Source organism: Prionailurus bengalensis, chromosome D3 (assembly GCF_016509475.1).
Source record: "Prionailurus bengalensis isolate Pbe53 chromosome D3, Fcat_Pben_1.1_paternal_pri, whole genome shotgun sequence".
NCBI classification, from domain to species: Eukaryota; Metazoa; Chordata; class Mammalia; order Carnivora; family Felidae; genus Prionailurus; species Prionailurus bengalensis.
This window is the reverse complement of record NC_057356.1, coordinates 18926308-18942420: the sequence shown is the minus strand read 5'-3', so window position 1 is coordinate 18942420 and position 16113 is coordinate 18926308. Positions and strand designations below refer to the sequence as shown.

The window sequence follows — 16113 nt, the reverse complement described above, 5'->3', positions numbered from 1 at the left end:
GAGAGAGACAGAGCATGAACGGGGGAGGGGCAGAGAGAGAGGGAGACACAGAATCCGAAGCAGGCTCCAGGCTCTGAGCCATCAGCCCAAAGTCCAACGTGGGGCTCGAACTCACGGACCGCAAGATCGTGACCTGAGTTTAAGTCGGACGCTTAACCAACTGAGCCACCCAGGCGCCCCAAAAACCCTAAGTTTAATAAGTATCAAGTGGGTTTAGCAAAGCCACAGGGTAAAGGTCAACACTCACAAAGTGACTGTATTTCTATACGTTAGCAACAAACAAATGGAGATCAAAATAGAAAAAAAAATATGTCACAACAGTTGCAAAAAAATAAATAGGTACAAATCTAAAAAAATATATGTGGGGCTCCTGGCTGGCTCAGTAGGTTAAGCATCTGACTCTGGATTTTAGCTCAGGTCATGATCTCATGGATCTCCCTCTCTTTCTCCCCCTCCCCTGCTCGCTCACATGCACACACATGCACATTCTCTCTAAAATAAAATAAAATATGCTATGGAATTAAAAAAATATACACCAAATAACATAGCAACCAACTCTCTGCAACAAAAACCACAGGAGATGCTAGGACACATAAATAAAAATGCACTAATAATAAGAAATTTGGCTCACCACTCTCAGTATAAGACAGGCCAAATGGAGAAAAAAAAAATAAGTTAAGGAGATAGAAGATCTAAACGACAAAACAATTACAGAACTTACAGATGTATATCACTCTATACCCAGCTAACATAGACTACACATTCTCCAGTGCTCACAGCATGTTCACAGACTTCTCTGAAGTCACAGAGAAAACATCTTTATAAAGTACAATTAAATCTCAAAATATCTCTGATCACAATAAATTAAAACTGGAATTTAATAATACTACAACCACCACCATGAACAACAACCAAAGACAGGTCCTTCTATCTAAAAATTTAAGAACCTCCACAATTTTTGGATGAAAGGAAATGCAATTAAAATTGGAGAAATTTTAATGAAATACTAACAATAAAAACACAAATACTCATATATGTGAAAACACAATAAAATCATCTAAGGACGGGGGGGAATCGTATTATTATCTCCAAAGAAGAGAAAGCCTTTAACAAAATTCAACACCCCTGATGATAAAAAGCACTCAAGAAAATAAAAATTGAAGGATACTTTGTTATATACATTAGTCCTAAAACCAAAATCTTATTTAATGGAGAAACACTAAAGGCATTTCCATTAATATCAGTAACAAAGTAAGGATGCCCATTATGTCTGCTACTATCCACCACTGTACATAGTTTATTAGCATTGCCATAAGAAAAGGGAAACCATTTAGAGGTATAAGAATGGGTAAAGAAGAAGTAAAACAATCTTTAATTTCAGACAATATAATAAAATACCTGGAAAACCCCAACACCAACAATAAAACTTAATAAAAGAACTCAATGAAGTAGCATGATAGAAAATTAACATAGAAAAATCAATAGTGTTCACATAAAAAATAAACAGAAGACATTATGATAGAGAAAAATCCTGTTTATAGTAACAAGATGATTAAATATTTAGAAATTAAGTTAACAAGAAATGTGCAACCTATGCAAGGAAAATCTTAAAACACTACCAAAAGACACTAAAGTTGAACAAATGGAATGACAACCTAAGACATTCTTAGAAAGAACTCAATATTATAAAGATGTCAGTTCTCCCTAAGTTAGTTTATAAAATCAATGCAATACAAATAAAAGTATAAACAAGATACTAGACAAATTGACATACAGACAAGTTTTCATATAGAAAAACAAGCATGTAAGACAGCTAGGAAAACAGTGAAGAAGAAGAGCTACAAGAGGGGGATAAGCCCTACCATTAAAGAATACTGTATAAAGCCTTAGTACTTAAAAGAGTAGTACTGATACAGGCATGATACAAAGATCATGCCCAAACTCAAGTACATATGAAAATTTTAAATATGGCAAAGGTGGGGGCACCTGGGCGGCTCAGTTGGCTGAGTGTCCAACTCTTGATTTTGGCTGAGGTCATGGTCTCAGGGTTCTTGAGATCGAGCCCAGCATCAGATCAGACTCTGCACTAACAGCACAGAGCCTGCTTGAGATTCTCTCTCTTCTTCTCTCTCTGCCCCTCCCCCCCACATGCGGGCCCACATGCACACACACACACACACACACACACACACACACACACTCTCTCTCTCTCTCTCTCTCTCTCTCTCACACAAAATAAATAAATAAACATTAAAAAAATAAAATAAAAATAAAATATGAGAGGGGCACCTAGTTGGCTAAATCAGTCAAGCATCTGACTCTTTTGATTTTGGCTCAGGTCATGATCTCACAGTTGGTGAGACTGGGCTCCAGGGTCAGGCTCTGCACTGCCACTGGCAGTGCAGAGCCTGTTTGGGTTTCTCTCTCCCTCTCTCTCTCCCTCTCCCCTCCACCTGCTCTCTCTCTCTCACAATAAACATTTAAAAATAATGATAAAGGGTGCCTGGGTGGCTCAGTCGGTTAAGTGTCCGACTTCAGCTCAGGTCATGATCTCACCAGTTGTGAGTTTGAGACCCTCCCACATCCAACTCTGTGCTGACAGCTCAGAGCCTGGAGCCTGCTTCAGATTCTGTGTTTTCCTCTCTCTGCCCCTCTGCCACTCACATTCTGTCTCTGTCTCTCTCTCAAAAATAAAAATACACATTAAAAAATTTTTAATAATAAAATAAAACATAGCAAAGGTAGTATCTCAAATCACTGGGGTCAAAATGAACTCTGTAGTAAGACTTGCTCAGAAAAATTGGTAACCATTTGGAAAAGGATAAAATTAGATCCTTACCTCACCCCATATACATAAATAAACTCCAAATGGATTAGAGATCTAAATGAAAACCAAAGGAACCATACAAATACTAGAAGAAAATATGGATGAGTCCCTCTTTAACTTTGTATATGGAAAGGCTTTCTCACCATGATTTAAAATCCAAAGGCAGTGAAAAAAAGATTAATATATTTAACTACATAAAAATGGTTTTAAATTTTGGGGTGCCTGGGTGGTCAGTCGATTAAGCGTCAGACTTCGGTTCAAGTCATGATCTCCTGGTTCATGAGTTCTAGCCCCACATAGGGCTCTCTGCTGTCAGCACAAAGCCCACTTCAGATCCTCTGTCCCCCCTCTCTGCCCCTCCCCCACTCGCACTCGGTCTCTCTCTCTCTCTCTCAAAAATAAATAAACATTTAAAAAAATTAAAAAAAAAAAGATTTGTGGTTATCAGAGGTAGGGGAGGGAAGTGGAGAGAATTGGATGAATGCGGCCAAAAGGTACAAACTTCCAGTTATAAGTACTAGGGATAACTATAGTTAACACTGCTGTATGGTATATTTTGAAAGTTAAGAGAGTAAATTCTAAGAGTTCTTATCACAAGGGAAAAACATATTTTTTTTTTGTATCTATATGAGATGCGATGATGGATGTTAAAACTTATTATGGTAATCATTTCACAATACATATAGGTCAAGTCATTATGCTATATACCTTAAACCTGAATAGTGCTATATGTCAATTATACTTCAATAAAATTAAATAATTTTTTAATTAGAAAAAAAATTTTTAATCAGAAAAAAGAAGTCATAAGTCAACTGATAAACTGGAAATATTTGCAACATATACTGTAGACAAATACATAAAGAGCTCTTAAAAACTTAATAGACACAGCATTATTCACAATAGTCAAAACGTAGAAGCAACCAAGTAAGTGCCCGCTCGTAGATGAATGGAGAAACAAAATGTGGTATATAAATACAATGCAGTATTATTCAGCCTTAAAAAGGAAGGACATTCTGACACATGCTACCACACGGATGAACCGTGAAGACATTATGCTTAGTGAAATAAGCGAGCACAAAATGACAGTGTATGATTCCACTTACGTGAGGTACCTAAAGCAGTCAAATTCATAGAGACAGAAAGTAATATGGTGGTTGCCAGGGGCTGGGGGAGGGGAGGAACAGGGAGTGTTTAACAGGTACAGGGTTTTAATTTCAGAAGATGGAAAAAAGTTCTGGAGGTGGACGGTGGTAATGGTTGCATAACAGTGTTGATGTCTTAATGTCATCAAACTGTACACTTAAAAATACTTCAAAAATTAAATTTCACATTAAGTATGTTATACAATAAGCAAAGAAAAAAACTAGAAAAATAGGGAAAATAAGTAAACAATCAACAAAAACAGACATTCAACTGGCTATCAAACATATGAAAAAATGCTCACACCCGCTTATAATTAGAGAAATGCAAATTAAAACAACACTGAGACACTATGTCTATCATACTGTCACTATCACTGGCAAAAATTAAAATTAATGGAAAAAAAAGCAGGAAGGGAAACAAACCACAAGAGACTCTTAATGATAGAGAACAAACTGAGGGTTGATAGCGGGGGGGGGGGGGGGGGGGGGGGGGGGGGGGCGGCGGGGTGGTATTAAAAAGGGCACTTGGAGTGCCTGCATGGCTCAGTCAGTTAAGCGTCCGACTCCAGCTCAGGTCATGATCTCAGGGTTGGTGAGTTTGAGGCCCGCGTCGGGCTCTGTGCTGACACCTTAGTGCCTGAAGCCTGCTTCAGATAGTGCCTCCTTCTCTCTCTGTCCCTTCCCAGTTTGTGCTGTCTTTCTCTCTCTCTCTCTCTCTCTCTCTCTCAAGTAAATAAACATTGAAAAATTTTAAAAACAAAAAGGGCACCTGTTGTGATAAGCACTGGATGTTGTATGTAAGTGATGAATCATTTAATTCTACTCCTGAAACCAATATTGCACTGTATGTTAACTAACTAAAATTTAAAGTCATTAAATTAAAGTTAACAAATTTTAATTGTTGGAGAGGTTGTCAGGAAACAGGCATTATTTTCATACACTGTTGATGGGAATGCCAACTAGCACAACCACTCTCGAGGGGAATTTGACAAGAGCTAACAAAACTACAAATGCCCTGACGTTTCAATCCAGCAACTCCACTTCTAGGAATCAATCTTGAAGATGTACCTCCAATAATATGAAATACATACACACAGGGTTATTCATTCCAACGTTGTTTGTAATTTCAAGAGACTGGAAACAACCTAAATGACTACAGATAGTGTAGTGGATGAATAAACTATGGTACATCCACACAATGAAGTAATATGTTGCTGTAAAAATTAATGAGGAAATGTTTATAGAGCATTATTCATAATAACCAAAAATAGAAATAACCCAAATGTCCATCAACTGACAAATGGATAAATAAAAAGTAATGAACACTGACAACAAGATGAACCATGAAAACATTATGCTAAGTGAAAGAAGCCAGTCACAGACCACATCTTGCATGATCCCATTAATAAGAAATATCCAGGAAAGGCAAATCTATATAGACAGAAAGTATTTGTGACCACCTCGACATAGGGGGGAGACAGTGAGAAGTTTTCTAACAGGTACAGGGTTTCTTTTTGGGGTGACAAAATGCTCTAAAATTGATTGTGGTGATGCTCACACAACTCTATGAATATTAAAAACCACTGAATTGTATGTAAAGTTTATCTCAATAAATAGGCAAATTTTATCTCAATAAAACTTTTTAAAAATGAATAAGATCTCTATGAACACATACAGGAGGATTTTCAAGACATTGTTAAGTGACAAAAGGAAACACAATTATCTTTAGCATGCCACCTTTCATCTATAAAAGAAGAGGAGCTAAGAAATTACATGACCATCTATTCATTTGTGCAAAAGAAAGGATAATCCAGACACCAAAGAGATCAGTTAGCTGCAGGGGATAAGTGGGAAAGGGGTGAAAGGTGAAGGAGAACAGGGACAAGGTGGCAGGAGCGGGAGAGTGAGTGACACTTTCCAGAGAATACCTTTGTTACAGTTCATTCTTACTCTTAGAAGCACAGTCATGTTTCCCACTCGAAAAATAATTAAAACCAACTAAGTTCCAGGGGGAACCCAAAATGTAATATAAACATTAACAATGAACCTACTGCATTACAAATTACATAACCACACTGAAGGGCATAACAAAGAATTACGATTCCAGAGTAGGGGTAGAGAGTACACAAGATAAGCCTGGAACAGGGGCGCTTGGGTGGCTCAGCTGGTTAAGTGGGTTAAGCAACCAACTCTTGATTTAGACTCAGGTCATGATCTCGCAGTTCGTGATCCAAGCCCTGCGTAAGGCTCTGCGCTGAGAGTGCAGAGCCTGCTTGGGATTCTCCCTCTCCCTCTCTCTACCCCTCCCCTGTGCTCATGCTCTGTCTCTCTCTCTGCCTCAAAATAAATAAACAAACATGAAAAAGAAATTTAAAAAAAAAGATAAGCCTGGAACATCTTGTGGTGCCAGAAAATAAGTAAATCCTCCAAAAAAATGGTGAGGATCCATTGACACAGATGCTTACTAACTAGAAAGAGAAAGATAGTAAGTTTATAGTATAGAAACCTAGCAGATATCAACTAAACCAAGCAATCAAGACAAACATCACCAGTAATAAGACCTATCAGCATCTTGAACTCCTTGATATGACACACTGAGGACAACACAATGTTTGTATCATTCTGGCCAAAAATGCATGGCCTCACTCCAATCACGAGAAAATATGAGACAAATCCAAGTTGAAGGATATTAGACAAAATAACTGATCAGTACTCTTGAAAAATGTCAAGGCCAAGAAAGACAAGACTAAGTAATTAAGGATGAACGAGCAATCACTAAATGCAATGAGAAGTTAGATAGCATCACAGAATGAAAAATAGAACATTGTGCAAAACTGGTGATGTTCAAACTAGGTTAACGGCTGAGTTCATAAAACTGTACCAATATTAGTTTCCTGTTCTTGATAGTTCTATCATGATTATGTAAGATGTGAATATTAGGGAAAGGAGGGTTCTCCGTATTATTGTTGCAACTCTTCTCTAAACCTAAAATTAGTTTAAAATAAACAATATAAAAAGAAATAGCCACTTGAGATTATGTATTCATCATCTGTAAGGACTGTGAGGATGGGGACTATGTCTGTATTGTTCACCACAAACCCCAGAAACCCACTAGCAGGAGGAAAAAAAAAAAGCAGCTATCGAATAAAGAAAGAAAATATCTATTTGTTTCTCAGCGTCCCAGCCCAGCAATCATATTATCCCAGAATAGCACATTCAGGAGTTTAACCTCACAAATTTCCAAACTCTAGGCTATGGTTTCCACAACCTTAAGAACACATAAAGAACAGCACACTTTGAGTACCTCGGCACCCTGACCCAGTCAGTGATAAGCAGTGGTGTTTCCTGACATGCTCTGGTCTGGGAGTCAGGAGGCCTAGGTCTTGGGCCACACTGTGGCACTACCTGGCTGTGGCATAAGAGGCCCCTCGCTGGGTCCCACTTTCCTCTACCCTAGGAGGCTTTCGCCTACTGTGTTCATACAGCCCAGAAGCAAAGAATGGTTTTGACATTTTTAAATGGATGAAAAAATTTGTGACACATGAAAATTATATAAAAATTACATAAAATTCAAATTTCAGTGTCCATAAATAAGGTTTTATTGGAATACTGCCACTGGTGTACCTATTGTCTCTGCATGTATCCACTACACAATGCCAGAACTGAGTTGGGGTGCCTGGGTGGCTCAGTCCGTTGAGCATTAAGCATCGACTTCAACTCAGGTCATGTCTGGTCATGATCTCACAGTTCGTGAGTTCGAGCCCCACATTGGGCTCTGTGCTGACAGCTCAGAGCCTGGAGCCTCCTTCAGATTCTGTGTCTCCCTCTCCCTCTGCACGCCACCCCCAGGCCCCCGGCGGGCGCACCCGCTCTCTCGCTCTCCCTCAAAATAAATAAACATTAAAAAAAAAAAATTAAAAAACAAAAACAATGCCAGAACTAAGTAGACAGAGCAGGCCTCCTATGCTAAGCCTAAAATACAATTATAATTATGTTTATTACATTCACAACATATGATATAATTACATGTTAATATTATAAATATTATTACACTTACAACTGAAGTTTGCCAACCTCTGAAGGAAGTCTTTGACCCATAGATCCATAGTAACACAGGCCCCAAAGAGTTAAGTGGCTCCAAAGTCACTTGTGCAAGACACCTGAGAGTGTCAGTAGACTCTATCTAGCCAAGGTCCTCCTCCTCCTCCTGGGAGGCAGTGCAGTCAAGATATTCAGTCTGGCTGGCTCAGTCGGTAGAGCATGCAGCTCTTGATCTCGGGGTTGAAAGTTCCAGCCCCATATTGGGTGTCGAGATTACTAAAAAATAAAATCTTAAAAAAAAAAAAAATGTTTTTGTCTAGACTTCGTCTGACCCACTAGTTAGCTAGCTGACTCTGAACAAGTCCCTTCCCCTCGCCTCGGTCTGTTTCCACCCTGTAAATGGCGCTAATAACAGCACTCACCTCGCAGGGCTGCTGTGAAGGTGAAGAGAAAGGACGTCAGTAGGGGGTTAGCACCGGGCTCAGCACCCGGCGGACGTAAAATCAATGGTGGCTTCTGCTGCTGTCACTGAAAACCACTCCCGAGACTGGAGCCCCGTCCTAGGCACCCGAGGATGGCGACCATGGCCCTGAAGAGGCCCACGAGACAGCCTGGAGGCCGGGCCTCACCGCTCCCGCTCTCTGGCCTCGGTTTCCCCGACTGTGCCACTCAGACTACCAGAGGCTCCCCCTGCGTCGACACCAGCCTCGGCCCATCCGCCCGCCGCCCCTCAAGCTCGGGCCCCCGCTGCTGCCGCTGGTTCGGCAGAGCCGCACCCCCACCGGAGGGATGCCCCCAAACCCGCAGTCCTGGAACTCACCAGGCGTCTCCACGGCAACGGCCTGCCTGCCGCGACCCCCGAGCCGGCTGGCCGCCCGCCTGACAATAAGGCGCGTTCCCATTGGCTCCGTTGCCGGCTCCGTTAGCCAATCAGTGAGGGCGCACGCGCTGCTCGCCCGCCGCGCAGGCTCTCGTGGACCCTGCGGGCTGCAAACAGCCTAGCGCGGGAGTGTAAACCTTCCAGGTCCTTGCTTTTTGGTACTCGAACTATTGTGGACTCGGAGCGCCAGCTTGCAGTCGGACTCCACGCCCCATCGCTTGTAATATTTGGGAAGCGCCGAGTTCGGTGCCCGGCCCTGAGCAGTAGCTAAATGACGACGGGCCGTGTTATCGTTTGTTACAACCTGAGACAGGTACTCTGAAGGCAATGTAAACTTGGGGAACACTTGGAACCAGGGGAGGAGGGTTCTCCTTTCTACTACCCCGTGCCTCATCTTTTTCAGGAAAGAATTTGAAGCCCAAAAGGCACAGATACAATCAACTATGAAACAAAGGAAAAACAAAAACAAAAATCACAAAAAATCAAGGCCGGGTAGACGAACGGTCTATCCAGGGAGTGACAGAATTCCAAAGTCTAAAGGAGGATTCGCATTGAAAGTTTCCTGAAAACGGCCTTGGGCTGAGAGAGGTTAAATTCTTGGGAGCGAAGCTTTTTTGAGAAAGACTTCACAGCCTTTCCAGCCTTTCTTGATTCCAGCAACCATGATTTAAACAGGAATGAAGGTTATGGCTTTCTCTTTGACCTTACATAAAGATGGTAACATCATGGTGAAGAATTCAAAGCGCCAGTTCAGAACAATAAAGCCTTAGTGATACCTGGGAGTTTCAAAAAGAATTGAGTCACAAACCTTGACTTTGCCTTGGAGGGAGGGGCAGTGGACAGAGGCATAAACAGATGGTTTCAAAGTTTCATGGATAACACCCATCCTTGGATGCAGCTCTCATACCTGAGTTGTATCTTGAAATAGCTCTTGAAACAGTTGAAAAAAGATGGGAGAGTGGTCCCATAGAGAGCTATGTGGCAAGCTTTTGGAGGTAAGAGACATTGCAAGCCATGCTGGATCCTCAGGAAGCACAGTATTACCAGGGGGCAAAGCTCAAGGCCACAATGGGGCTAATGTGGAGAGGGGGGAGGGACAGTCGTCCCCACAGCAAATGATGACATCACACTCACTACAGTGGGGATAAGACATTTAAGGTGGGACCAGGTAGAAGGCTGCTGCCTTATAGTCCTGGCTAGGGTTAGGCCTGAATCCCTTCTTGGGCACTTCAACCATTCATTCAATGATACAAACATTCCCTGAGCCCCTTTGGGAAGCAGGACACCCATGTTGGCAGAAGGAATGAGTGCAGGAACAGTTGGGACAGGGGGCCAAAGGAAGGAACTCCAAGCTCTGTTAATGGCATTCCACAGCAGTGGTCAGGGACAAACACCACAAGCACAAGAACACTCCACTGGAAACTAACTTTACTAACTATATTAACAGGACAGACTTAAAATCTCAATTTGGTATTTCACTGGTACACTAAAGACAAGAATGATCAGGCCTTCAACTCTGTAGGGAAATACAGTGCCCATCACAGTGTCTAAGGGTCATGATATGTAAACTCTGCATCAAACATCTGGAAAGAAACCAAAAAGGACACCCTTTGCACCCTGCCCATATATCCCTGAAAATGGAAAGTATGATATAGTATTTAGAGTTGAGGTGGGGATTGCATTCATTCCGTTTCTAATGGCAGACATTGTATTTCCAGGTTTACCATTCCAGGACATGGGTTTTACAAGGTACACAGCCACCGAGAATTTTTAGCAAGACTCATAGGAGAAGATGGGAGTTTCGAAATGCCCAGGAAAGGTCCCAGAAGCCCAGCCATCCTGCTCTCCTGCTGAGCACAGCATTCCATGGGCAGTAAACTGCATGGGCCAACCCAAGCTGACGGCAAGAACATCTGGTTAGCAAAATCTGTAGGAAGACCCAAGCTGGACCAGTGCCCGCCCAACCAACCTGCACAGGGCATGGAGAGCAGGGCCCTAGGCTTCACCTTCCACACTTGGATTTGAACAGCCTACATACAATACATGAGACAGTGGCCCCGAAGACAGAAAAGATCCCATCTCTCAGGTTCCCTAAAGTTCCCACCTCATAAACCAACACCACTGCCCAGGGTGACAGAGAATGCCAGGGAGGGGTGAAGGGAGATAAAGAAGTCATGTTTGAAAGAAGGTCGCAGGGCACCTGGGTGACTCACTCGGTTAAGCATCCGACTCTTCATATTGGCTCAGGTCATGGTCTCAAGTTCAAGGCCCAAGTCAGGCTTCGTGTTGAGTGGAGAGCCTGCCTGGCATTCTCTCTCTCTCCCTCCCTCTCTCTCTCTCTGCCCCTCCCTCACTCACATTCTCTCTCTCTCAAAATAAATTAATAAACATTTAAAAAAAGAAGAAGAAAAGAAAGAAGATCTCTTCATTTATTTGACACAAGGATGGGGAGGAAGAAGACTTGTGAGGCCACAGGCATATCTGCATGAAGGGGTGCCAGAAGCTGGTATCCACTAGGCCCTTCCTCTGCCAGGAGGCCTCTCTGGAAGGGGCAGAAAGCTCACAGATGTCCTAGATGCCCTCTGTGTCAATCATAGAAAAGTCATGACTGTCCCTTTCTTGCCAATCTGCCAGGGCTCCAGGGGGAAAAAATCGGATAATTATCCTTCAAGAGACAGAAAAAGAAAAAAAAAAAGATGTCATTAGCTCCTTGGCTAATGCTTCATATTCCAAGACCCCTAGCCAGGCACTCCCACCATGGGTTCCCTGACCAGCCTGCCTTAGTCTAGCGGGCATTTTGGAAGCCTGCTTCATCTCATTAATGATCTCCCCCTGCACGCCTGTCAGAAGCAGGATGGTGGCTGTCCCTGGACAGACACTCAATGCAGCAGCCTTGATGGTCACTGCATGCTCTGTGAGCTCAGAGGGGCAGCCCTCCTGCTTTCAAACTCCAGGCCCCCTGGGGGCATGTGCAGTGCCCCAGACACCTTTGTTTTCTCAAAGCCTAGCTCAAAACCAGTCATAGGGTGACCCCCCCCCCCCGATGTCTATGGAGTGAATAAACATGCCCCTCTCATAGAAGTGATGGGAAGTTCCTGATGAAGATCAGGATACTTGGGATAGTCTAAGGGGTAGTAGGGGAAGGATTGTGTGTGACAGCTTTAGTTTTCCCATCTGCAAACCTCATGGGGATGGCATGTCCGCACAAGGCGATGTGAACAGAGGGGCAGGGCTTGCGTGGATCCAATGGGATCATGCATATAAGGTAGCTATAGATAAGCTGGCACATGGTAGGCATTCATACGTTACGTATTGTTGTTACAATTATTATCTCACCCCAGCTTGAGGACCAGGTCTGAGCACTCCCAGGAGTGACTATTCCTCACCAACCTTCCTGGGCTAACAAAGGATCCATTCTGGAAGGTTCTTTCAAGCTTCTCATGCTCTTAGTTCCTCATAGGCATGGGCTTGGCGCAGGAATATTTTTCACCCAGGAAGAAACTTTAGCCCTGCCACAGAATCCCATGTTTGGGGGCTGTATGGTCTTCTTGGATGATCATTTAATACATGCCCCTCTATTCACAGAGAAAAGGCTACAAACCAGAGATGGTTCACTTTCAGGTTTTGTCAGGCATCCCCCAGCTGCACTGGACCTAGAACCCAGGTCTCCAGACATCCAAGCCAATGTCCTTTCCACTACTCCCTGACCCTCCTGGGAGCCTCACTTGGGACCTAGCTGGGCTACACGGCCAAAGGTCACACAGCCTCAGGACATACCCAGAATCCCTCCTGACCAGCCTGGAGAAGCTCTCCTATTAAATTACTCTTGGCTTTCTAAGTTGTGGAGAAGACTAAAGGCAGATGATAAATGGTTATAGCTTTGTCAGGTTAATAACATTCTACCCTGCACGGTGCCAAGGGAGATACAGAGCACTGCCATCTCACATGACTCTGGCAACTCCCCCAGGAAGTAAAGGAGAGCCTTCCCACTTCACAGATGGAAACATTGGGGTTGGAGAAGCCACGCCTTGCCCACATGTCAAGGGAACCATGGAAGAGCCAGGAATTCATTCAATTCCACTACCATTCTGAGGGTAGACATACCATCCGAGGACCTAGGGCCCTAGGCCCTTTTTGGGCAGGGAGAAGAGTGCATTTTTTACCCCCAGCCTTGCAAGGGGCCTTGGAATGGGATCACTCCCTGCCCCCATCTTCTCCCTGCCCCCACGCACCGATCCTGGCCCAGGCCCATCTCCTTGGTGAGGAACTCGAAAAATCGGGCGCTGTGTCCACGGTTCTCCTCGGCCGTGCCCACCACACCGATGGAGGAGATGATCAGCTGCGCGCAGGGATCGGTAGAGCCGTTCACCGCCATGGCCAGACCTGGTCGCAAGGTCACGTTCACGCGCTGCGGAGAAGAGGAAAGTTTCGCCTGAAACTTGTACAGGCCGAGTTGCTCTGAGGACCTGGGAGGGCAAGAGCCTACAAGCGTGGACCCCTGGGGTCAGGGCTAGAGGCTCGGGGCGAGGTCCTTGGAGGTCATGTTGGTTTCAGGGCCAGGGAAGGCAGCAAGGAGCAGACATGAGGGGTGGGGCCGCGGGGTCACAGACAGAGGGAGGCCGGGGATCCCTGCGACGAGGAGCCCGGGTTGCGGTGAGGGAAGCCGGGACGTGGGCAGAGCCCGACCCTGGTCCACCAGCCTCATCCCGCCCCGTGCTCCCCGGTCCACGCTCACGTCCTCAGGTTTGCTCAGGATGGCTGCAGTGGCCGCGCAGAGCCGCTTCTCCAGTCCGGCGGGCACACGGCCGGCGGGCAAGTTGGTGTCCAACTCAACAAACGGCATGTCTGGCGGGAAAGAACTGGACAGGCCACACGAGCAGAGAAAGAACACACAGGGTACAGGTCGATGTTCCCGAGGGCCGCGGAATAGACAGCTGTGGCGGGGCGCCACGGAAACCAGGCTCCTTATTGGCTGGACAGACACGCAGGGCCCCGGGATTGGCTGCATAGTCCACACCCCGCCTCTGCTGGCGCCGGTTTCCGGAAGTCCTAGGCAGGCGGGGATGAGTGGAGCTCGTGACCCTCCCCCAAAGACACTGGCTGAGCCATGGCCCCGCCCACCGTGTCCCAGGCTCTGCTGGCTCCAGCCACATTGGCCAGGGGTTTTCTGGCTCACTGGGCTTTTAGGTGCTGCAGTCCTCTGCTTCTTAATCCATTTTTAGCTTGTTAACCTTGAAAATAAAATAGCCCGTTATTTTGCCGGTAAAAATGGGTTTATTCGGGGGGAAATTTTTTATTTGTTCGAGGATAGCAGAAAATTGCAATTTGGGACATGCAGCCTGAGGCAAAACCACAGGAAAATCCAGCCAACAAAGAAGAGAAACGTTTTTTTGTTTTGGTTTGGTTTTTGGTTTTTGGTTTTTACAGAGAAAAGGGAAGAATTGGGAAGGACTGTTAAAAACAAAAAAGTACTTGGGAATAAACTGGGAGTTAAAAGTGCAACAATGGCTTTTCAATAGCAGAGCTGTGACAGTCTCATTGGCTGGACTGTTTCAGGGCGGGGATCTTTCTTTCCCCTGCGGGTAGTATATAGTCTTCTCACCTTGGGAATGCAAGGTAAGTCTCTTCCTTTTGGAGTGGTAAAGGGTTGCGAGGAAGAATAGGTGTGAGAGCTCCCCCTTCTGGCCTCCCAACTTTATTTTAAATGAAGGTTCCTTTATTGAGTTTCACAGAATGTGGGTCTGAACACACACGCAGAACATACACACCTGTGTGAGACCTTTCCCAGTCTCCATCCTAATTTGTTTTTTGTTTTTTGTTTTGCCACGTTACCACCATTTCCAAGTTAGGCAACTTCACATTATATGTGAAAATCTGCACTTCTCTTGACCAGGAGCCAAGTGACACTTGTGAATTCAGGTGAGGCTGGGTAGAGAACTCTGGCTCACCACAGACATCTATCTGCCTTTGTGCCCTCTTGCACCTGTGGTAACCTTGTTTCGTGCTGAAGTAGTATCCACCAAGGGGGTGAAAGCCAGGTCCTAGCCAAACTGCCAGCCATGTTTACAGTACCCTATATTTTTATAGTCAAAACAAAATGTGTTACTTAGCACATGGAAACCTGTTGATATGGCTAAACATGGTACTCTCATCAGTGTTGCAAAGTTGTCTGAATTGTAAGTGAAAATACAGTTGAAATTGTGTGGGTGTGTATAAATAATCTCAATTACACTTCTAAAATTCTATGTGGGTGTGCATATTAAAGGAGCCTTGGGGCGCCTGGCTGACTCAGTCAGTGAAGCATGCGACTCTTGATCTCAGGGTTATAGGTTCGAACCCCATGTTGTGCATAGAGATTACTTAAAAATAAAATCTTAAAAAAAAAAAGATGGGGCGCCTGGGTAGCCCAGTCGGTTGAGCGTCTGACTTCAGCTTAGGTTGAGTTCAAGCCCCACATCAGGCTCTGTGCTGACAGCTCAGAGCCTGGAGCCTGCTTCAGATTTTGTGTCTCCCTCTCTCTCTGACCCTTGCCTGCTCTCTCTCTCTCTCTCAAAAATAAACATTAAAAAATAAAAGGTGGGGCGAGCCTCCATGAGAAGGCAGGCAGGCTGAGAGGCTCTGTTCAGGACCCAGTCCCACTAGCAGTTTGTTGGATGACTAGGCTATCAGAGAGTCTAGAACACAAGACAGGTGGATTGTGATAATCTTGAGGAGAAAGGAGAGGGACAGGGGGCAAGTCTGGGACCCAGGGTGGGGCATAGATTAGACATTGGTTGGGGTTATGAGTAGGCTTGGGAGAGCAAGGCCTCTTAGCAGCACCGAGAGGGCCAGGAACTAATCTGGGACTTCCCTCCTTGCAAGGCACTTCATAAACCAACCTTCCATCCCACCTCTAGGAGACAGCATCACCCCAGAGGGATGACAGAGACCTAAGAGATGAAGTCCATGTCAGATTCAGACATCCCTTCCCCAGGTCAACCCCCAGCTGAGACAGGTGCTCAGCCCAGGGGGTGTGGAACCAACTCTGTTCTAGGACTGAAAGAGGGAAGGTCTGGGGCTGAGGAGCCCAGGGGGTCACCGGACTTGGCCTGGGGCTAGGGAAGTCAGGGAAGTCTCACTGGAGAAACAACATGGTGACAAATGCCTAAAGACCAGGAGGGGCACCAGGCAAGTTGAGGAGGGGTCCTATAAGCGACGGAAACAGCCTGAGCTAAGGCCAGGAA

At 44.8% G+C, this 16113-nt stretch overlaps 2 protein-coding genes across 7 annotated transcripts in view; both read right to left on the bottom strand.

The window, feature by feature from the left end:
* The window catches only part of CABIN1 (calcineurin binding protein 1), a 153591-nt gene extending 144666 nt beyond the window's left edge, over positions 1 to 8925 (bottom strand). The window contains exons 1-2 of one of the 6 annotated variants that reach the window (XM_043557879.1): positions 8831 to 8859; positions 8433 to 8444 (exon numbers count right to left, since the gene is read on the bottom strand). The gene's annotated coding sequence lies outside the window, so the exon portion shown is untranslated. Of the gene's footprint in view, positions 1 to 8432 lie in introns of all 6 variants that reach the window. The other 5 variants (XM_043557878.1, XM_043557875.1, XM_043557874.1 and 2 more) reach the window with 5 other exon arrangements.
* Positions 8926 to 11305: 2380 nt separating this feature from the next.
* On the bottom strand, positions 11306 to 13850 carry LOC122470368 (D-dopachrome decarboxylase-like). The gene is given in 4 exon segments (XM_043557881.1): positions 11306 to 11541; positions 11543 to 11555; positions 13123 to 13298; positions 13626 to 13850. Coding segments are annotated over 4 exon segments (357 nt in total). The 5' UTR covers positions 13734 to 13850; the 3' UTR covers positions 11306 to 11481.
* Positions 13851 to 16113: the final 2263 nt, after the last annotated feature.